The sequence below is a fragment of the Carlito syrichta genome, unplaced genomic scaffold, assembly GCF_000164805.1.
Source record: "Carlito syrichta isolate Samal-C Ts95f unplaced genomic scaffold, Tarsius_syrichta-2.0.1 Scaffold305749, whole genome shotgun sequence".
NCBI classification, from domain to species: domain Eukaryota; kingdom Metazoa; phylum Chordata; class Mammalia; order Primates; family Tarsiidae; genus Carlito; species Carlito syrichta.
The window spans coordinates 63979-86579 of NW_007249845.1; the positions used below are offsets into that span (position 1 = coordinate 63979).

The 22601-nt window shown below is 42.3% G+C and overlaps 1 protein-coding gene across 1 annotated transcript in view; it reads right to left on the reverse strand.

Annotated features, from left to right (window-relative positions):
• Positions 1 to 22601, reverse strand: part of LOC103264858 (histone acetyltransferase p300-like) — a 31051-nt gene that overhangs the window by 3237 nt on the left and 5213 nt on the right. Inside the window, exon 2 of the mRNA XM_008062560.2 lies at positions 1510 to 2147. Coding sequence (XP_008060751.1) covers positions 1510 to 2147 — 638 coding nt within the window. The remainder of the gene's footprint in view (positions 1 to 1509; positions 2148 to 22601) is intronic.

Consider the following 22601-nt stretch of genomic DNA (forward strand, 5'->3'; position numbering starts at 1 on the left):
TCTCACTCTGTTGCCCAGACTGGAGTACAGTGGCCACTCCCAGCCACCGTAGCATCGACCTGCTGGACTCTGGCGATCCTTCCACCTCAGTCTTCCAAGTAGGCGGAATTACAGGCATGCGCTACCACGTCCAGCTGATTTTTTGATTTATTGTAGAGATGAGATCTCGCTGCCCAGGCGGGTGTCGAACCCGCGGGCTCAGGCAATCCACTCACCTCAGCCTCCCAAAGGCACGGGATTACAGGCTGAGCCACCGAGCCTGGCTAGGAGATTTTTAAAAATATATTTAGCATTCTCTACTTAATAAGAGTCTTTTTATTTATTTATCTATTTTTTATTTTTAAGTGGAACGTCACTCTGTCACTCAGGCTGGAGTGCAGTGGCATGCTCACAGCTACCACAGCCTTGACCTGCTGGGCCCAGGTGATACTTCCGCCTCAGCCTTCCAAGCAGCTGGAACTACAGGTGCACACCACCACGTCTGGCTCATTTTTTTACTTACTGTAGAGATGAAGTCTCTCTGCTAAGGCTGGTCTTGAACCCATGGGCTCAAGCAATTCTCTCACCTTGGCTTCCCAAAGTGCTTGAGCCACTGTACCTGGCCTAATAAGAGTCTTATAGCCTGGGCAACATAGCAAGACCTTGTCTCTACAATAAATGAAAAAATTAGCTGGGTGTGCTGACACATGTCTGCAGCTCTAGCTACTTGGAAGGCTGAGGCAGAAGGATCACCTGAGCCCAGCAGATCAAAACCGCGTTGGCTATGAGCGTGCCACTACACTTCAGCCTGGGTAACTAAAAAAAAAAAAAAAATTGTCTTTAAAAAAGAGATGCTTTTTTTGTTTTGAACTAAGGAAAGTAGATTTATTAAGGAAAGATATATTGCGAAGGACACAATGGGTAAGATAACAGCAAGAGTGTCTGCTGTCTGTTGCTGAGAAGCCTTTCAAACAATGCCCAAAATCTAGTTAACTGAAACACGTAGAATGTTAGTTAAGGTTTCACAGTAAACAAATGCATCTTAATATCCATCAACTAATAAAGAAAAAGACATTTAATACACTTCTTAGAATAAATATATTTATTAAAAATCAGACATTCCAAGGAGTGGGAACTAATAAAGTCTCTATCTGAAGACAAAATATTGCCAGCTATCTCAAAACTGCATTTTTATAAGCAGGCTACAACTGAACTTGGAAATTAGATGAAAGTATTCCAATACTTGTGCCAGAGAGGACAGGACTTAGCTGGCAATCATGTGGAACAAACTATGAAGGTACAAAACACCAGTTGTAAAACAAATGTTTTGCTTAAATTTAATATAAGCACTTAAAATTTATGATAGCACAGCAGATCCTTGGCATATAATATGTGGAAACTGCTACAAAACATAAGAAGATTCAACACGAGCAGTTAATAATAAATGACTGACTGACCTCAAGCCCTCCTTCTATCATTGGAACACTCAAACGTGTACTGATTGTACACAAAACTCCAAAATGAACTTACCTTAAGAGGCTGGGGGCCTCTCAATCCTGTTTGTCCTCCCATCTGGGGAGAGCCCTGCTGCAATGGCTCAGTCAGTAAGTTGCCAGCATTTCCCATACCCGGGTTTGCGTACTGCATATTCGGCCGCCCCCGGCCTGCTCCAATTGAACCGTTCATGACTTGATTAGGCATTATACCCTGTCCATTGCCTGTGGCCAACATTCCAGGATTCATGCCAGCATTCATCCCTGTGTTCATTCCCATGGCAGGCTGATTTACTGGACTGTTCATCATACCTGTTGAGGACTGTGTGGGACCCTGATTTGGTCCACTAGTGCCCATCCCCATGTTGGGAGAAGTCAAGCCTGTCTGTGTCATTGGGCTTTTGACCATGCTATTTATCAAACCTAATCCAGGACTGTTCTGTTGGGCCTGGCTGGCCATGACTTGACCTGGGCCACCAACCCCCATATTGAGGTTAGGGGAACTACCAGATCGTAGCAATTCTGATAGCTGCTTATGTTTAGAGGCTGCATCTTGTACTATGCCAAGACTTGTCTGAAGCTGACTAATATCACCACCATTGGTTAGTCCCAATTCTGTAGAGTTGATTAATTCATCTGGTAAGTCGTGCTCCAAGTCAAATAAAGAGCCGAAATCTAAAAGCAAAGAAGAAAGATAAAGGTTAAAGTATGACACACCCAGAATCAAAAATAATTCTACTATAGTTTATTCTTTTTAAGAAAATTTAATTTGTTCTTGATCCACATTAAGTATCATTTCCAAACCACGAGATAATACCTATTTATTATTTGTATTAAAGTATTCATAAAATTTTTATCTATTCTAAAAAGTCAAGAGAATATTCAGTTATAATGACAGATTTAAACACTTAAGAAATGTACCTAAAATAAGACAAAGGAAAAAAGGATTAAATGTTAGTACAACATCCATTACCTGAGTTGCTAAGAATGTATATTGATAGTCTTTAAAAAAGATAAACAATTAAGTTTATTAAATTCCAGAATTTATCAGAAGATTAAAATAACTTATCTACATGCAAAACTAAATTCAGAATGAAAACATAAGATTTAAGATATTATAATACATAAGGAAAGAGTATAAATACAAAAGATCAGTCATTTGTGTGAGCTCCAGGAAGGCAGGTACTGTCCATCATTTTTTACCAAATTTTTATTACAGTGACTGTCACAAAGTAAGTCCTTAAGAGATTAAGTGAATTTACTTCCACATGACCTGGTAGTCTACAGAATCAAAATCTAGCCTGAATAGAGTACAAAACCATACCTTTGGATCCTGCAACATACAAACCACCCCCTTAAGAAAGAAGTGCAAATTACAGATTAACGTAGTGTTTCTCAATCTTGATACTATTGACATTTTGGGCTGTATAATTCTTTGTTGTTGGGGGAGGAGGGATTGTCTTGAGTACTGTATTCTGCAGATTCCTAGTCTTTCTACTTGATACCAGTAACATCCATACTCCAATTCTAACAATCAATGTCTCCAAGGCCAGGCACAGTGGCTCACGCCTATAATCCCAGCACTTTGGAAGGTGAAGGACAGAGGAATGCCTGCAGGGGTTCAAGACCAGTCTGGGCAACATGCCAAGACCTCATCCCTACAATAAATCAAAAAATTAGTCAGGTGTGGTGGCACACGCCTATAGTTCAAGCTATTTAGAAGGCTGAGGCCGAAGAATTGCCTGAGCCCAGTAGACAAGGCTGCAATGGTCATAAGCTTGCCACAGCACTCCAACCTGGGCAACAGCAAGACTCTGACCCAAAAAAAGGAAAAGAAAATTAAAAGATAATGTAATATTATCAATTTAATGCAAAAAATTAAGAACAAAATGAATAAATTCCCAAGAAAATGTTCAAACAATAATCAGAAGGAAATTACAGAGAACACAGGATGTCCTCGTTTCTCCCAACAAATTAATGGCAGAAAGAAGTATAGGGGGAGAATGGGAGAAACTGTTGTTACTAAGAGATTCAACAACCAGACATACTAGGTATGAATTGTTTGGATACTGATTCAAACAAACCAACTATAAAAGCACATTCTGAAATGAGAATCAGACAACTATAGACTGAGTAGTAAGTGATATTAAGAAATTATTAAGCCGGGCTCGGTGGCTCAGCCTGTAATCCCGCGCCTTTGGGAGGCTGAGGTGAGTGAATTGCCTGAACCCATGGGTTCGAGACCCGCCTGGGCAGCGAGATCTCATCTCTACAATAAATCAAAAAATCATCCAGGTGTGGTAACGCATGCCTGTAATTCTGGCTACTGGGAAGGCTGAGGCAGAAGGATCGCCGGAGCCCAGCAGGTCGAGGCTGCGGTGGCCGGGAGCGGCCACTGCACTCCAGTCTGGGCGACAGAGTGAGACTGCAACTCAAAAAAAAAAATTATTAATTTTATTCAGTGTAACAACGGCATAATACCAATTTTTAAATAAATATGTTTTACTAAGAGAGATATATACTGAAGTATCTCTGATGAAATGATATGGCTAGAATTTGTTTTAAAATACTCCAACATGCCGGGCGCGGTGGCTTAGGCCTGTAATCCCAGCACTTTGGGTGGCTGAGGTGAGAGGAATGCCTGAGCCCCGGAGTTCAAGAAAAGCCTGGGCAACTTGGTGAGACCTTGTCTCTATAATAATAAAAAAATTAGCTGGGCGTGGTGGCGCGTATCTATAGTTCCAGCTACTTGGGAAGCTGAGGCGGAAGGATTGCCTCACCCAGCTGGTAGAGGCTGTGGTGGCCATGAGTACCACTGCACTACAGCCTGGGTGACAAACTCCAACTCAAAAAAAAATAAAAATAAAAATAAAATAAAATAAAATACTTCACCTTGGCCAGGCTCAGTGACTCAGCCTGTAATCCTAGCACTTTGGGAGGCCAAGGCAAGTGGACTGCCCAACAGGTCGACGCTGGGGTGGCCATGAGTGTGCCACAGCACTCCAGCCGAAGTGAGACTGGTCCAACTCAGAAAAAGAAAAAAAAAATACTCTAGCTAAAAGAGGGGGGAAGACAATGAATGGTGGTACAAAATACTAGTGAACTTGAAGCTGGGTATTAGGCATATGGGATTTCTTTATACTACATTTCATTAAACTTAGCGCCCCCCCCCTCCGGCAAAATTAGTCAGGTATGGTGGCGTGTCTGTGATTCCAGCTACTTAGAAGGTTGAGGCGGTGGTGGCTGTGAGTGTGCCCTGCACTTCAGCCTGGACAACAGAATGAGATTCCAACTCAAAAAAAAAAAAAAAGTTTAAAAGTAGATATGCAGGACCTGAGCACTGTAATCCATTATTAGTGGAGAAAACAAATTCTTGCTTAATCTTCCCATATCCAATTTTCCATATCCCAATTGTTGACCAGCCTGGGCAAAATAGTAAAACCCTGTCTCTATGTTAAAAAAAAAAAAAAAAGAAAGAAAGAAAAGTAAAAAAATTTTAAAGATTAGCCAGGTTAGGTGGCACACTATCCGGTCAGCTGAGATGGGAGAATCACTTGAGCCTAGGAGTCCCAGACCAAACTGTTTATAGGCATGGTCTACACCAAACACTGAAGCAAAATGCAATTCAACCTTACACACAACAACTTCTAGAAAATAGAATATTCTAAGGATTACACATGGCCACTACAAGAAAAGAAAACCACAAGTCAATCTTCTTCATAAATATTAGAAGAATCTTTAAAAGAACACACCAAATCCATGAGTCTCTTTAAAATGTAGTATCAGGCTGGTGGGCTCGGTGGCTCAGCCTGTAATCCCAGCACTTTGGGAGGCCGAGGCGAGTGGATTGCCTGAGCCCGCAGGTTCGATACTAGCCCAGGCAACTAGGCGAGACCTCATCTCTACAACAAACAAAAAATTAGCCAGGTGTGGTAGTGTACGCCTGTAGTTCCAGCTACTTGGAAGGAATGCTGGAGCCCAGCAGGTAGAGGCTACGGTGGCTGTAAGGTGTCACTCCACTCCAGCCTGGGTAATGGAGTGAGACTCCAGCTCAAAAGAAAACCCCAAAATGTAGTACTGGCCAGGCAAGGTGGTTCATGCCTGTAATCACAGCACTACAGGAGACCAAGGAGGGATGATTACTTGTGGTCAGGAGGAGTTCAAGACTAGCCTATGCAGCATAGCAAGATCTTGTCTCTGCAAAAAAAAAAAAAAGTCAGGCATGGTGGCACATGCCTGTAGTCTCAGTTACTGAGGAGGTGAGGCAAAAGGATCACCAGAGCCCAGGAGGATAAGACTGCAGTGAGCCATGATCCTGCTACTATACTCCAGCCTGGACAGAGTGGGACTCTGACGACAACGATGATGATGATGATGATGATGATGATGATGATGACGACGACAACAACTTTATCAAATTGAGATAATCCCAGGAATTCAGAGGACATTAGAACATTTATAAATTGTCATTCACCATAATAAGAGAATAAAGAAAATATAATGTTCATCTTAAAGACTGCAAGAAAACCAATGAATAAATTCAACACCGAATCACAAAATAAAACTAAAACACTACAGTAACCTAAAAATTGAAGGGATCTTCTTTATAATGATAAAGTTTCTTCCAAAACCTAAAACTGACAGCAAATAGGCATACTAGACCAACATTGAAAGTAGTCTTGGCTGGGTATGGTGGCTCACCCTATAATCCCAGTACTTTGGGAGATCAAGGTGAGAGGACTGCCTGAGCCCACGGGTTCGAGACCAGCGTGGGCAACTTGGTAAGACTTCATCTCTACAATAAATTTTAAAAATTGCCAAGCTGGGTGGCTCAGCCTGTAATCTCAGCACTTTGGGAGGCCGAGGTGAGTGGATCACCTTAGCTCACAAGTTCGAGACCTGCCTGGGCAACTTGGCGAGACCTCAACTCTACAATAAATCAAAAATTAGCTGGGCATGATAGTGCACGCCTGTAGTTCCAGCTACTTGGAAGGCTGAGGCGTAAGGATCGCCGGAGCCCAGCAGGTCGAGGCTGTGGTGGCTGGGAGCGGCCACTGCACTCCAGTCTGGGCGACAGACTGAGACTCCAACTCAAAATAAATAAATAAACAAATACAAATTAGCCGGGCATGGTGGCACATGCCTGTAGTTCCAGCTACTTGAAGGCTGAGGTGGAAGGATCGTCTAAACCCAGCAGGTTGAGGCTGCGGTGGCTGTGAGCATGCCACTGCGCTCCGGCCTGAGCGACAGAGACTCCAACTCAAAAGAAAAAAAGAAAGCAGTCTCAGGCGCAGTGGCTCATGCCTATAATTCCAGCACTTAAGGAGGTAGAGGCGAGAGGATTGCCTGAGCCCAGGGGTTCAAGACCAGCCTGGGCAACTTGGCAAGACCTCGTCTCTACAATAAATCAGAAAATTAGCCAGGCATGGTGGAGTACACCTGTAGTTCCAGCTACTTGGAAGGCTGAGATGGAAGGATCACCTGAGCTCAGCAGACTGAGGCTGCGGTGACCGTGAGTGTGCCACTGTACTCCAGCCTGGGCGACAGAATGAGACTCCAACTCAAAAAAGAAAAGAAAAGAAAGAAAGTAGTCTCTTCAGTATCAGAACAAGACAAAGATACTCACAACTGCTTCTATTTAATATTGTACTAGAATATCTAGTCGAAGCAACAAACAATTACAAGTCAAAAACAAACAAACCTGCTTGTCTACACATGATGTAACTATTAACAGAAAATCCAAAGCAAGTAAGTCAAAACATATCACATTATGCCCTGTCAATATACACAGTTATTCACCAATTTTAAAAAAATAGCGAGGTGTGGTGGTTCATGCCTGTAATCCCAACACTTTGGAAGGCTGAGGTAGACTGCTTGAGCCTGGGAGTTTGAGACCAACCTAAGCAAAAATAGCAAGACAGTGTCTCTAAAAAAAAATTTTATCAAGTACTTTCAGTGTGTCAGGTATTATTCTTGGCACCTCACATATATTATTCTCATTAATCTCAACAATTTCCAATGTAGCCACATGTACAGAGCTCATTGGTTTCAATAACACAGAAGCTTTACTCAAGGGCCTAGAGTGAGAATTTTAATTTAATCTGCTCTACAGTTAAGTCTGCTCTACTTGGTTGCAGTCTCATGTTATGCAAACATTTAATAGCAGACAGTACAAAGTTAGGCTCCACTGTGAAGCACAGAGGAAAATTTACAGTGGTAGACGTTGAATATAAAGGTCAGAAAGCTGTTCTTTTTTTATTTTAATTTTTTTATTTTAGAGATGTGGGGTACAATTCAGGATTTTTTTTTTTTTAATTTTTATTTTTGAGTTGATGTCTCACTCTCTCATCCAGGCTGGAGGGCAGTGGCACGCTCCCGGCCACCGCAGCCTTCACCTCTTGACCTGCTGGGCTCAGGTGAGTCTTCCAACTCAGTCTTCCAAGTAGCTGGAACTACAGGCATGCGCCACCATGCCCGGATAATTTTTTTATTTATTGTAGAGATGAGGTCTCACCAAGTAGCCCAGGCTGGTCTCAAACCTGTGGGCTCAGGCAATCCTCTCCCCCTGGCTTCCCAAAGTGCTGGGATTATAGGTGTGAGCCACTGCGCTGGCTAAGTTTTTAAAAAAATTTTATTTTAGAGATGTGAGGTACAAGTAAGGATTATCTACTCAAGTAGGTTACGTGCAGGTAAAGTTGGGCCTCCAACTGGCCCTCACTTTTCTCATCTCAGGTTTGGGACCAGTTACCCTTTGTGTTGCTATGTGTCCCCCCAGAGTTGTTCTTTTTTTAATGGCAATCCTAAACTTAATTTCAGTAGACTTAGCTTTAGTTACTAGAGATCCACACTCAGGTTTCCACACCAACACTGATCCCAGATACTACTGTTTTCCAAGATGGCTCGCCCTTTACCTGAATTATGCACATATTATCTTCTGCTATAATTAAATAGTTATGCACATCTTACTTTACCAAATTTTGAGTATCTGAAGGATAAAGGTCTCATTTAACAGATACTTGCATTTCCCAAAGCCCTGAGCACATGCTCAGATAAAAATCAGAGAACAGTTGATATTAGCTAATATAAATGAGTTAACATTTAATAATAGATAACAGTAAAATGTTTCCAGAATTTGCTTGGCTCAGTGGCTCAAGTCTGTAATCTCAGCACTTTGGGAGGCCAAGGCAGGAGGGTTGCTTGAGCCCAGAGTTCAAGACCAGCCCAGGCAACATAGCGAGACCTCATCTCCACAAGAAGGGATTACCAAAAAAAAAAAAAAACCCAGTTGTAGTCCCAATTACTTGGGAGGCTAAGATGAAAGTGTTGCCTGAGTCCAGGAGGTTGAGGGTGCAGTGAGCCATAATTGTGTCACTGCATTCCACCATGGGAGATAGTGACAAACTGACTCAATCACTCAATGAATCTTTCCAGAAATTCTACAATTATTTATATCTGATTGGGTATTTATAACTTTTTTTTAAGAGTCAAGGTCTCACTCTGTTGCTCAGGCTGGAGTGCAGTGGCATGATCACGGCTCACAGCAGCCTTAAACTCCTGCTAGGACTACAGGTATGCACCACCATGCCCAGTTAATTTTTTGTGTTTTTTTGTAGGGATAAGGTCTTGCTATGCTACCTAGGCTGGTCTCAAACTTCTGGGCTCAAGTGATCTTTTCACCTCAGTCTCCCAAAGTGCTGGGATTACAGGCATTGACCCACAGCATCTGGCCAGGTATTTACAGTTTTTATAAAGGTTCTTACCTCTACTTTAAAACCTTTTATTTTCAGCTACTATGTAGATTAAATCTGCAAGTCTATTGCTAAGCAGTGAGGTAAGCAATATATAAGTAAAAAATATATACTTTTCTGATCCCTGATCAAACAGATACTATTTTTTCATCTGACACTGTCAAGTTAGAGTCCTACCTTTATTACTCCTAAGCTATTTTGACTGTTTCTCAAGTTCTGGATATTAATGACCCCTATGCCATCAGTGATATCCAATGCGGCACTGCTCAGAGTCTAAATAGCTAAATTTAAATCCAAGTCCATAAGCTGTACTGATTTCATTGTAAATGTCACTTTTCAACTGTGAATTTAACTTACCATCTCTAACAAAATATATTAAAACTTATTCTACTTGCCTCACAGTGTTGTTTTACAAACCAAGATGGTTCTTAAAGATTCCAAAAGATTCTAAAGTACTACATAAATGTGTAAATGTATTATTAACCCTTTTTATAGTTATATAATATATAGGGCAGAGGAAAGGGATTATTCAGTATAGTATTTCCATGTCTACTTGAAATAATTTTTATAATAAAAAGTAGAATAGTGTTGGTTAAAAAGAAACTAAGAAAATGAGGAACCATCCTTTTTAGTCCTGCCCCTACTAGGAAGCATTCACAATTGGAAATTACTGATTCTTTCTCTTTATAGATACAGTAACTGATGCTAACTCTGGTTTCCCTAAGATTACACTATTTTGTTACTGAATATGGAACCTATTAGAATACCCTGGATCCCAGTCTAATATTGTTTCTATGTAGGACAACAGATCTTACTTTTGGCATTTGTTTTAGATTATGGACCATTATGAAAACTATAACTTTTCTGAACATTTTTAAACTTGAGAAAATAATTTTTAAATAAAACAAATAATATTTTCATATTAAGAAAAACCACTCAATCTTTAAATAACCGGTTCTACACTGGTAGGGCTAAGAGTACTGAAGCTCAAAGATCTATTATGTGGATTTCATTTTATTTTTTATCTTGATTTGGAGTCTCACTCTGTTGCCCAGGCTGGAGTGCAGTGGCACGCCTGGGCTCAGGCAATCCTCTCGCTTCTGTCTCCCAAAGTGCTGGAATTACAGGTGTAAGCAACCATGTGCCCAGCCAGTGGATTTAATTTTAGTCACTAAATTTCAAATCTATCCCCATTAGATCTTTCCTCAAGGGCTTCTCAGAATAAAATGTGAGCAAGTTCAGCCAGGCTTGGTGGCTCAGCCTGTAATCCTGCGCCTTTGGGATGCTGAGGTGAGTGGACTGCCTGAGCCCACGGGTTTGAGACCCGCCTGGGCAACTTGGCGAGACCTCATCTCTACAATAAATCAAAAACTAGCCGGGCGTGGTTGCGCACGTCTGTAGTTCCAGCTACTTGGAAGGCTGAGGCGGAAAGATTGCCGGAGCCCAGCAGGTTGAGGCTGCGGTGGCCGGACGCGGCCACTGCACTCCAGTCTGGGTGACAGAGTGAGACTCCAACTCAAAAAAAAAAAAAAAAAAAGTGAGCAAGTTCATAAGCAGTGAGGTAAGCAACATATTATAAATGAGATTATATCGTTAGCCAAGGTTTATCATAAATAGCAAATGAAACACAGTAGTCTAAAACTTATTAACAAAATAAGCCCTAAACTAAAAGCAGTATGCATGAAAGAAGGGAAAAAAGTAATTAAAAAAAATTTTTTTTGAGTTGGAGTCTCACTCTGTTACCCAGGCTGGAGTGCAGTGGCACTCTCACAGGCCACTGCAGCCTCGACTTGCTGGGCTCAGGTGATTCTTCTGCCTCAACCTTCCAAGTAGCCAGAACTACAGGTGTATGCTACCACACCTGGCTAATGTTTTTTTTTTTTTTAATTGTAGAGATGAGGTCTCGCCAAGTTGCCCGGGCTGGTCTCGAACCCACAGGCTCAGGCAATTGCCACATCCTGGCCTCCCAAAGTGCTGGGATTATAGGCTTGAGTCAGCATTCTGGTCAGTAATTAAAAATTTAAATGTCATAATTTAAATAAATCCTGTTGAACAGTGATTTTAGGTACTGACCAGTTTCAATTTCATGCCTCTTACTAAACTCTGCGGGTTCTTCCTTTTCCTTCAAAGAAAGGGAAAAAATAAGGGTTCAAATAATCTTCTCTGGCCTCCATCTTAACTTGCCCAGCACAGGGAGCTGAATACCATCCAGATGTTCAATCTAACAGCCATGTACATATGTTTGGGCTTTTATTCTAGAGAGAAATTGATCTACTGAAGAATTTTAAGCAGAATTATGATACAAACAAATTTACATTTAATAGAGAGACTAGCTGAGCGCCGTGGCTCACATCTATAATCCCAGCACTTTGGGAGGCTGAAGTGAGAGAACTGTACGAGTCCAGCAGTTGCACTCCACTCCAGCCTGGGTGACAGAGTGAGGCTCTGACTCACCAAAAAAAAAAAAAAAGAGCGAGACCATTCGGGCAAACAGAATGAAGAATGAATTTAACAGAAAGTCTAGAGTCAAGGAGACTGGTTAGCAGGCTGCTGCTGGAAAAATAGTGAAAGTTAGCACTGGGAACAGAAGTACTAAAGGGACAGAGGCCCTCAAAGAGGCCAATCGAAAAAGCTTCCTTTCTGACTAGAGGTAGGGGATTAAGAGAAAAGAATAAAACAAGGATGACTCCTAATTTTCTGGCTTAGACAGTGGTCTACTCATCCAGATAAGTAATCAGAGGAATGCAATGTGCCAGAAAAATGAGAAGCTTAAGTCACTGCTAGAACACTTATATAGAGATGTCTAGTAGGCACCTAATTAATAGCTCTGGAGCAACAAGAGAAGGTTTGTATAGAGTTGTGAGCCCTGGATAGGTAAGGTTGACCAAAGATTATTTATGGGACAAAAAGAAAAACAAAAAGGCCCGCCAAGAAACACCAGTATTTATAGGATAGTAACTTACATGGATGTTAACCAGCAAAGGATGCTAAAACCCAACATTCCCCAGCCCCTTCCAGCAGGAATACTGTCCGGGAATCTAGGTTTCAAGAAGAAAATGGTAGTGGTGTTCCATGCTGCAAAAATAATTAACTGGAGGTAACTAATGGGAGATAAATAGTAATTCATGTTAAAAGCAGTTTCAGGAGAGTTGTTAGCACAAAAACCAGACTGCAGTAGATTGAGAAGTAGGAGATAAGTAAAAGACAGCAAGTAATTTTCTAGATAGTAAGGTGAGCTCTTATATATTTATTTTTGTCCCCTTCTGATTTATTTCTAAATTTATAAATCTGAAATTTATTCCATTATCTTTTAACTATCCTATGGCAAGTATTATGATGTAAGTATCAAAAAATGACTCTTGAAATGAATGATCTCCAGTAAGACATTTCCTGCTCACTAAAATATCAACCAAATAATATCAAGCAGGCTACTTCTACCAACTAGTTTGTTGACAAGTTCCCTTTTGCCTTTAATGATGTTCAAATACAAAATTACTTTGAGTAAAATGTTTCTTCATTTGAGTGTACATTCAGTCCATGCACAGTGATGTAAAATGTGACTGAAAGGACAGATTTAAATCTGATTTGAAAAGTTTAGCACAATGCATGGTGTACTCAAAGGACTGTGTATTAGAAATGTGACAATTTAAACCAAAAATATGGATTATACATGAGGGAAACTAGTGTTGAGTTAAAACATCCTTTCATTATTACATACCGATTCTGTAGATCACGATCCTTGTTGTCCTCTACATTGCTTACAATCCTCACAGAAAATCTAACCACACAATACTTTATAAAATAAACTCAACTCACTTAATCTTTCCAAAAATCAAAAGATCATTACATGATACATGAGAAATTAGACAAATATTACCCACCATGAAATATATAAATGAAGTATAACTTTCAAAATTAGAACCATTAAAAATATAAACCTCAGATAGAAGAAGAAAAAATTAAAAATAACAAAATATAATCTCAACCACTGTACCATCAGTAAGCATAACTCAATTTTTTTTTTTTTTTTTTTTGCGTTGGAGTCTCTCTGTCGCCCAGGCTAGAGTGCAGTGGCACGCTCACGGCCATTGCAGCCTCGACCTGCTGGGCTCAGAAAGTCTTTCTGCTTCAGTCTTCCAATTTGCTGAAACTACAGGTGCACACCAGCACAACCTGCTAATTTTTTATTTATTTATTGTAGAGATAGGGTCTCGCCAAGTTGCCCAGGCTTGTCTCAAACCCTGAGCTCAGGTAATCCTCTTGCCTCTGCCTCCCAAAGTGCTGGGATTACAAGTGTGAGCCACTGCACCCATGCAAAATATGCACTTTTTTTTTTTTTGGAGTCAGAGTCTCACTGCTACCCAGATTGAACTGCAGTGGCACGTTCATGGCCACTGCAGCCTAGACCTGCTGAGCTTAAGTGATCCTTTTGCCTCAGTCTTCCAAGTAGCTGGAGACATAGGAGCGAGCCACCATGTCCAGCTGATTTTTTTATTTATTGTAGAGACAAGGTCTCACCAAGTTGTCCAGGCTAGTCTAGAACCCCTGGACTCAGGCAATCCTCTCGCCTCTGCCTACCAAAGTGCTGGTATTACAGGAGTGAGCCACCACACCTGGCAAAATATACACTCTTAACACTGACCTGCAACCATGACATTACTTTGGAAAGAGATTAATTAGCTATTGCACCCTAAACCCCAATACATTTAAGTCTCAAATTTTGAATAAAAGATAGAGCGGTACAACTGATCAAGAATGTGACCTGGGGCCCACGTTAGAAATTCTACATTGATGGTTGGGTGCGATGGCTCAAGCCTATAATCCCAGCACTTTGGGAGGCCAAGGCAAGAGGACTGCCTGAGCCCACAGGTTCGATACTAGCCTGGGCAACATGGTGAGACCTTGTCTCTACAATAAATCAAAAAATTAGCTGGGTGTGGTAGCGTGCACCTGTAATTCCAGCTACTTGGAAGGCTCAATATTGCCTGAGCCCAGCAGGTCGAGGCTGTGGTGGCCAGGAATATGCCACTGCACTCCAGCCTCGGTGACAGAATGAGACTCCACCTCAAAAAAAAAGGGGGGGGAGGGGGGCCGCGCATGGTGACTCAAGTCTATAATCTCAGCACTCTGGGAGGCTAAGGTGAGAAAACTGCCTGAGCCCACAAGTTTGAGACCAGCGTGGACAACATGGTGAGACCCTGTCTCTACAATAAATCAAAGTATCAGTCAGGCATGGTGGCATGTGCCTGTAGTTCCAGCTACTTGAAAGGCTGAAGTAGAAGGATTACCTGAACCTAGCAAGTTGAGGCCGAGGTGGCAGTGAGCGTGCCACTTCACTCCATCCAGTCTGGGCAACAGAGTGAGACTTCAACTCAAAAATAAATAAATAAATAAATAAAAAGATCAACTCAGGCCAGGTGCCATGGCTCACATCTGTAATTCCAGCACTTCCAGAGGCCAAGGCAGGAGGATTGCTTGAGCCCAGGAGTTCCAGACCAGTCAAGGCAACATAGCGACCTTGTCTCAACAAAAATAAAAAGACTAGCCAGGCATAGTGGATGCACCTGTAGTCCTAGCTATTCAGGAGGCGGAGGCAGAAAGCTCACTTGAGCCTGGGAGGTCAAGATTTCAGTGAGCTGTGATTATGCCACTGCACTCCAGACTGGGCAACCAAGACAGACCTCGACTCAAAACAAACAAAAAACAAAAAAATACAACTCAATGACATGCTTACATTAAACCAAATTTGTGGGCTCATTTAACTATCACTGAACATTTCTCGATTTGAGCACACCTTGGTTTGCTCCAAGGGAGTGCCTAAAGGGAATCCCAGAAGGAAAATACCTTGCATATCTGTAGAGAACAAAGGGGAGAATAAATGGTAAGTTGGTACCTGCTATATTTTCTACACGTATGACAACTGATAAACAAAAAGTGGATCTTAAACAAAATAAACAATTCACTATGGTAATTACAATCTACCAAAACTTCCAAGGCAAATGATAAATTTGTTTCAAGAGAGGTAAAAACTACTTTTGGTCTTCCTGCCATTAGGTTTTCTCCCTGCTGCTGATCTAATACTATGTCAAAATTAGTCTTTCCCCACCATGGCACTCTCCTGCTTATAAAACTTTTATCCTGATAAATGGCAAATTCCTTAGCATATTTCTCTTTCCACAGTAAGTCCCCAACATCCTTTTCCACCTGTCTTCCACAAAAAAATCTACACACACAGCATATGTTCTGGCTACATCAGAACCACGTGTATCTGTTCCACTTGAAAAACCCTTCAGCTGGGTTTGGTGGCTCAGTCTGTAATCCCAGCACTTTGGGAGGCTGAGGTGAGTGGATTGCCTGAGCCCGTGGGTTTGAGACCCACCCGGGCAACTTGGCGAGACCTCATCTCTACAATAAATCAAAAATCAGCCGGGCGTGGTAGTGTGTGCCTGTAGTTCCAGCTACTTGGAAGGCTTAGGCGGAAGGATCGTCGGAGCCCAGCAGGTTGAGGCTGCAGTGGTCGGGAGCGGCCACTGCACTCCAGTCTGGGCGACAGAGTGAGACTCCAACTCAGAAAAAAAAAAAATGAAAGAAAGAAAAACTCTTCAAACTTTCCTTACTTCTAAGGTATGTTACTTTCAGCTTTGCCAATCCTGTTAAAATAAACCTTTTCTCTATGAAGTTTTCCACCGACACTCTAAACCTACTCCCTTGAAACGATCCCTATATTCCGCCTTTAACCAGAACATTTTTTAAACGCATCAAACCATAACTTATAAGAAAATTTTGTGTACATGTATACCAACCCCAACAGATCTGTAAAGGCTTTGAGAGCAGAAACCACTTCAATTCATCTTTACGTTCCAAAGCCTAAGACTTGGTATTCAAAGTCTGTTGGCTGAAAACAGATAAAGGTATACCAAATGAACATAGTGACTACTCAATTCAGGAGAACCACAAAACTTCTAAATGTCCAAAATTTAACTCACTGCCATCCCCCTACCATACCACCATGCAAATATTCCCTTCCTCAAATATTTCTCTTCCTATGTTCTATGACTTAGTAAATCATTACCCATCAAGCTGCCCAAACTTGAAACTTGAGAATTATCCCTGAATCCTCCATCACACTAACATCAAATCAGTCACAAAGTTGTCAACCACCCATCTTCCCTCAAATCTTTCCATTTGTTTCTATCATCTATCATAGCTAAAATCCTAAAAAAGTTGTCCCACTGGTCTCTCTGCCTATTTCCCCCTGCTCCTTCCCAAACCATTCCACCCTTTAGTTAACTGCCCAAGGTACAATTCTGTCCCATCCACTTAGGATAGCTAAAATGGAAATCTAAATTCCTGTAAACATTTTAAGCCCTTGCTCATCTATACAATCATATTTTTTTGCTATCTCACCAGCCATATGAGATTTATAAGTTCCATGAACAGGCCATATTCTGGCCTCATATAGTCTCTTTTTCAGCTGGGCTCACTCTTACTAACCCTATCTCTAGCCTGAGATCCCAAGATCAGACACTGGTTCCTCAGAGACAGTCACTAGAGCCTGAAACTACTGGTTAGGTTTCCCCCTGCTCCTCCCACTCTGTACATATACTTCCCAAATACACTGCCAGTGGCAGGAGACTTTGAATGTCAGTCTTCTTCCCTTATCTATAAACTGCAGGAAGGAAAGAAGGGTCTATGTCTGTCTGGATTACCAGAGTGTTCCCTGTACTAAGGATAAAAGCCCAGCATACAAAAAATTTTAGTTCAATATGAAATAACTGCCACCTTGCAACTCTTCTAAGCCAGTATTCTTCAAATTATGGCTCATGGCCGGGTATGGTGGCTCACACCTATAATCCCAGCACTTTGGGAGGCCAAGGTGAGAGGACTGTCTGAGCTTACAGGTTCAAGAACAGCCTGGGCAAACTGGCGAGACCTCATTTCTACAATAAATAAAAAAAAAATTAGCTGGGAGTGGTGATTCGTGCCTGTAGTTCCAGCTACTTGGAAGACTGAGGTTGAAGGATCACCTGAGCCCAGCAGGTCGAGGCCGCAGTGGCTGTGAGAGTGCCATTGCACTCCAGCCTGGGCGACAGAGAGAGACTCCAATTAAAAAAAAAAGAAATTATGGCTCATAAGCCAATGGTAGATCATAAAATAAATATAGTGGGTTGCAACCAGTACTTTAAAGAAAATGAAGTGCAATAAAAAAAAAAAAATCATAGTACATTTCAAGTAGTAAGGGTAGGTATTGTCTGTTCACTTGTTGAGTCAGGGTCTTTGGTCCTACATGTACAATGTAGTTCTTACAAGTCATAGTCCAAAAATTTTTTTAAAGCACTGCTCCTTCCTCCTTATAAGATAGTCTTCTAACTAGGTACAGTGGCTCAGAAGGCTGAGGTGGGAGGACTGCTTGAGCCTAGCAGATCAGACTATATAACATAGTAAGTATCCATCTCAAATTTTTTTTAAAGATATCTTCTTTAAGACTTAGGTAAGGTCAGGCACGGTGGCTCCACCTGTAATCCCAGCACTTTAGGAGGCCAAAGCGAGAGGATTGCCTGAGCCCGGAGGTTCAAGACCAGCTTGGGCAACTTGGTGAGACCTCATCTCTACAATAAACCACAAAAACTAAGAGGTCGAGGTTGGGGTGGCCATGAGCGTGCCACTTCACTCCAGCCTGGGCAACAAGAGCGGGACTCCAACTCAGAAAAAAAAAAAGACTTAGGTAAGCAAATGAAAAAACAATGCTCAGTCACACAGTTCTTTAGCAAAAAGCTGTTCTAATTGTAAGCATTTCCAATGAAAATAATGTGCTTTTCTTTATGCCTTAAAACTGTTAATTACAGGCCGGGTGCGGTGGCTGAAGCCTGCAATCTCAGCACTTTGGGAGGCCGAGGTGAGAGGATTGCCTGAGCCCAGGGGTTCCTGGGCAACTTGGTGAGACATCACCTCTACAATAAATCAAAAAATTAGCCGGGTGTAGTAGCGCATGCCTGTAGTTCCAGCTACTTGGAAGGCTGAGGCAGAAGGATAGCTTGAACCCAGCAGGTCTAGGCTGAGATGGCCGTGAGTGTGCCATTGCATTTCAGCCTGAGTGACAAGTGAGACTCCGACTCTCAAAAAAAAAAAAAAGTTTATTATCATTTTAATTGTTTACACATACAAGACATTCTACATGATAGTATGTATGTGTGTGTATATATATATTCCTCAGTATCCAAAGTCCCTGCCCTTTCTGCAGATACCCAAATCTGAGAATGCACCAGTCCTTGATATAAAACAGTATCTGTAGCATTTGAATATAACCTATGCCCATCCTCCATTATTTTAAATCCTCTCTAGATTATTCACAATACTTAATGCTATGTAAATAGTTGTTATACAGTAGTTTATAAAATAATGACCAAAAGTTTATGTTCAGTAAATATTTTCAATCCATAGTTATGTTCAGTAAATATTTTCAATCCATAGTTGCTTGAATACACAAATACGAAACACAGATATGGATAACTGACTGTATAAGTACTCAAATGTTTCCATATTTTAAATATGTTTTTAGACACAGGGTCTCACTCTGTTACCCAAGCTGGAGTGCAGCTCACTGTAACATCAAACTTCTGGGCTCAAATGATTCCCCACTTCAGCCCCCTGAATAGCTGCGACTACAGATGTATGCCACCACACTTGGCTAATATTCCCGTATCTTTATACTCCGAAAAGCAATCTTTGGCTGGGCGCAGTGGCTCACGCCTATAATCCCATGCCTATAACTTTGGGAGTCGGAGGTGAGAGGATTGCCTGACTCAGGTTTGAGATCAGTCTGAGCAACATGGAGAGATCTTGTCTCTACCATAAAAAAAATTGTCAGATGTGGAAAACAATTGCCGGGCGTGGTGGCACATGCTGTGGTTCCAGCTACTTGGAAGGCTGAGGAGGATCGCCTGAGACCAGCAGATCGAGGCTGTGGTGGCTGTGAGCATGCCACTGCATTCCAGCCTGGGCAACAGAGTGAGACTTTAACTCAAAAAACAAAACAAAACAAACCCCAATCTTTGGGTGAACGATGTGTAATCTAACTGCACTATAAGGATTACTTTAAGACTACTTTATGAACTTCAATAACTTGGCTTTTTCTTTTCAAGTTGGAGTCTTACTCTGCCTCCCAGGCTGGAGTGTACTGGCATGCTCACGGCCATGCCACTGTAACCTCAACCTGCTGGGTTCAGGTGGTCATTCCACCTCAGCCTTCCAAGTAACTGGAACCACAGGTGCGCACCACCATGCCCAGCCAATTTCCTGATTTACTGTAGGGACGAGGTCTCACCAAGTTGCCCAGGCTGGTCTCAGGCAATCCTCTCGCTTCTGTCTCCCAAAGTTCTGGGATTATCGGCATGAGCCACTGCACCCAGTTGGCTTTTTATTTATCCATTCTATCTATACAGTAGTCACTCATTGCTGTTTTGCTTTATGCCATTTCACATATGTCCAGTTCAAAAATATTAAATGGAAAACTCCAAAAATAAACAGTAAGTTTTAAGTTGTCTACCATATTGAGTAGTGTGATGAAATCTCATCTGGCTGGTTGAGACTCTCCCTTAGTCCAATGCATTCACACTGTATACACTGCTAGCCTGATTGTCACTTAGTAGCCATCTCAGTTACCAGATGAACTGTCAGAATGACTATGGGGTATGGCAGTGCTTGAGTTCAAGAAACCTTGTTTCAGTTAATAATGGTCCTGAAGCCAGACTCCGTGGTGGCTCAGCCTGTAATCCGCGCCTTTGGGAGGCTGAGGTGAGTGGATTGCCTGAGCCCGCAGGTTCGAGACCTGCCTGGTCAGCAAGACCTCATCTCTACAATAAATCGAAAAATCAGCTGGGCGTGGTAGTGCATGCCTGTAATTCCGGCTACTTGGAAGGCTGAGGTGGAAGGATCTCTGGAGCCCAGCAGGTCGAGGCTGCGGTGGCCGGGAGCGGCCACTGCACTCCAGGTCTGTGCAACAGAGTGAGATTCCAACTCAAAAAAAAAAAAAAAAAAAAAAAAAAGGTATTGAAGTACAAGAGTAGTGATGATGGCAATTTGAATATGCCAAAGAGAAGCTTTAAAGTGCTTCCTTTAAGTGAAAAGTTCTTGGTTTAAAAAAGAAAGAAAAAAAAATTGTACACTGAGTCTGCAAATACGGAATCTTCTATCCATGAAATTGTGAAAAAAAAGGATAAAGAGATTTGTGATGGTTTTGCTGTCGTACCTCAAACTGCAAGTTACAACCACAGTGCATGGTAAGTGCTTAGTTAAGATGGAAACTCGCCTATAATCCCAGCACTTTGGGAGGCCCAGGTGAAGAAGACTGCCTGAGCTCACGGGTTCAAGACCAGCCTGGGCAACTTGGCGAGATCTCATCTCTACAATAAATCAAAAGAAAAATTAGCTGGGCATGTTGGTGCGTGCCTATAGTTCCAGCTACTGGGAAGACTGAAGTGGAAGGATCATCTGAGCCCAGCAGGTAGAGGCTGCAGTGGCTGTGAGCGTGCCATTGCATTACAGCCTGGGCAACAGAGAGACTCTGATACCAAAAAAAAAAAAAAAAAGATGGAAATGGCATTAAATTTGTGGGTAACCTGGGCTCGGTGGCTCAGCCTGTAATCCCAGCGCTTTGGGAGGTTGAGGTGAGTGAATTGCCTGAGCCCGCGGGTTAAAGACCTGCCTGGACAACTTGGCGAGACCTCATCTCCACAATCAATCAAAAATCAGGCCAGGTTCGGTGGCTCAGTCTGTAATCGCAGCGTTTTGGGAGGCCGAGGTGATGGATTGCCTGAGCCTGCAGGTTCGAGACCCGCCTGGGCAATTTGGTGAGACCCCATCTCTACAATAAATCAAAAATTAGCCAGGCGTGGTAGCGTGCGCCTGTAGTTCCAGCTACTTGGAAGGCTGAGGTGGAAGGATCGCCGGAGCCCAGCAGGTCGAGGATGCAGTGGCCAGAAACGGCCACTGCACTCCAGTCTGGATGACAGAGTGAGACTTCAACACACACACACACACACACAAAATCAGCCGGATGTGGTAGCGTGTGCCTGTAGTTCCAGCTACTTGGAAGGCTGAGGCGGAAGGATCGCTGAAGCTCAGGCAGGTTGAGGCTGGGGTGGCTGGAAGTGGCCACTGCACTCCAGTCTGGGTGACAGAGTGAAAAAAAAATTTGTAGGTAGAAGCCATGGATAGAAATGCTTTTCGACTCATGATAATCAAGTTCAGTACTACCTGAGGTTTTAGGCAGTTACTGGATATCTTGGAATATATCCGCCAAGGAATTAAAAAAAAAAAAAAAACAGGCTAGGAAGCTGCTCATGCTGGTAATCCCAGCACTTTGGGAGGCTGAGGCAGGAGTATCACTTGAGACCAGGAGTTCAAGATCAGCCTAGACAATATAGCAGGGTTTTGTCTCTATTAAAAATAAAAGAGGCTGGGTTCAGTGGCACAGCCTGTAGTCCCAGCACTTTGGGAGGCCGAAGCAACAGGACTGTCTGAGCCCGTGGTTTCGAGACCCACCCAGGCAACTTGGCAAGACCTTGTCTCTACAATAAATTTTAAAAATTAGCCAGGCGTGGTAGCGCACACCTGTAGTTCTGGTTACTTGGAAAGTTGAGGCAGAAGGATCGCCGGAGCCCAGCAGGTCGAGGCTGCAGTAGCCGGGAGCATGCCACTGCCCTCCAGCCTACATGATGGAGTGAGACTCCAACTCAAAAAAAATAAAAAAATAAAGAAAATCAGTTGGGAAAACAAATAAATAAATAAATGCAGGTCTGGGATCTGAGCTCTTGTGTTGACTCCATTACCTATCTCTTAACCATTTACTTTTTTTTCAGTAGTTTTAATTTTACTATCTTTCTTAACAAAATTACTCCTAATTGCCCTTTTGGGCATTTATAAAAAAGAATCTACATCTAAAACAAATTATACCCAAATTGCTCAGAAGAGGCTTAATACCTCAATTAATATTTATCCTCTTAAACTTTTTTATAAAAGTGAGCAACAATTTAAAAATTCCCAGCAGGGCATGGTGGCTCAAGCCTGTAATCCCAGCATTTTGGGAGACTGAGGCAAGAGAGAATTGCCTGAGCCCAAGGGATCGATCCTAGACCAGCTTGGGCAACATGGTGAGATCCTGTTTCTACAATAAATAAAAAAAAAATTAGCTGGGCGTGGTAGCGTGCACCTGTAGTTCTGCTATTTAGAAGGCTGAGGCGAAAGGATCGCCAGAGCCCAGCGGTGGACACTGGTGTGGTTGAGTGTGCCACTGCACTCCAGCGTGAGCCACTGCACTCCAGCGTGAGCCACTGCACTCCAGCGTGAGCGACAGAATGAGACACTAACTCAAAAAAAAAAA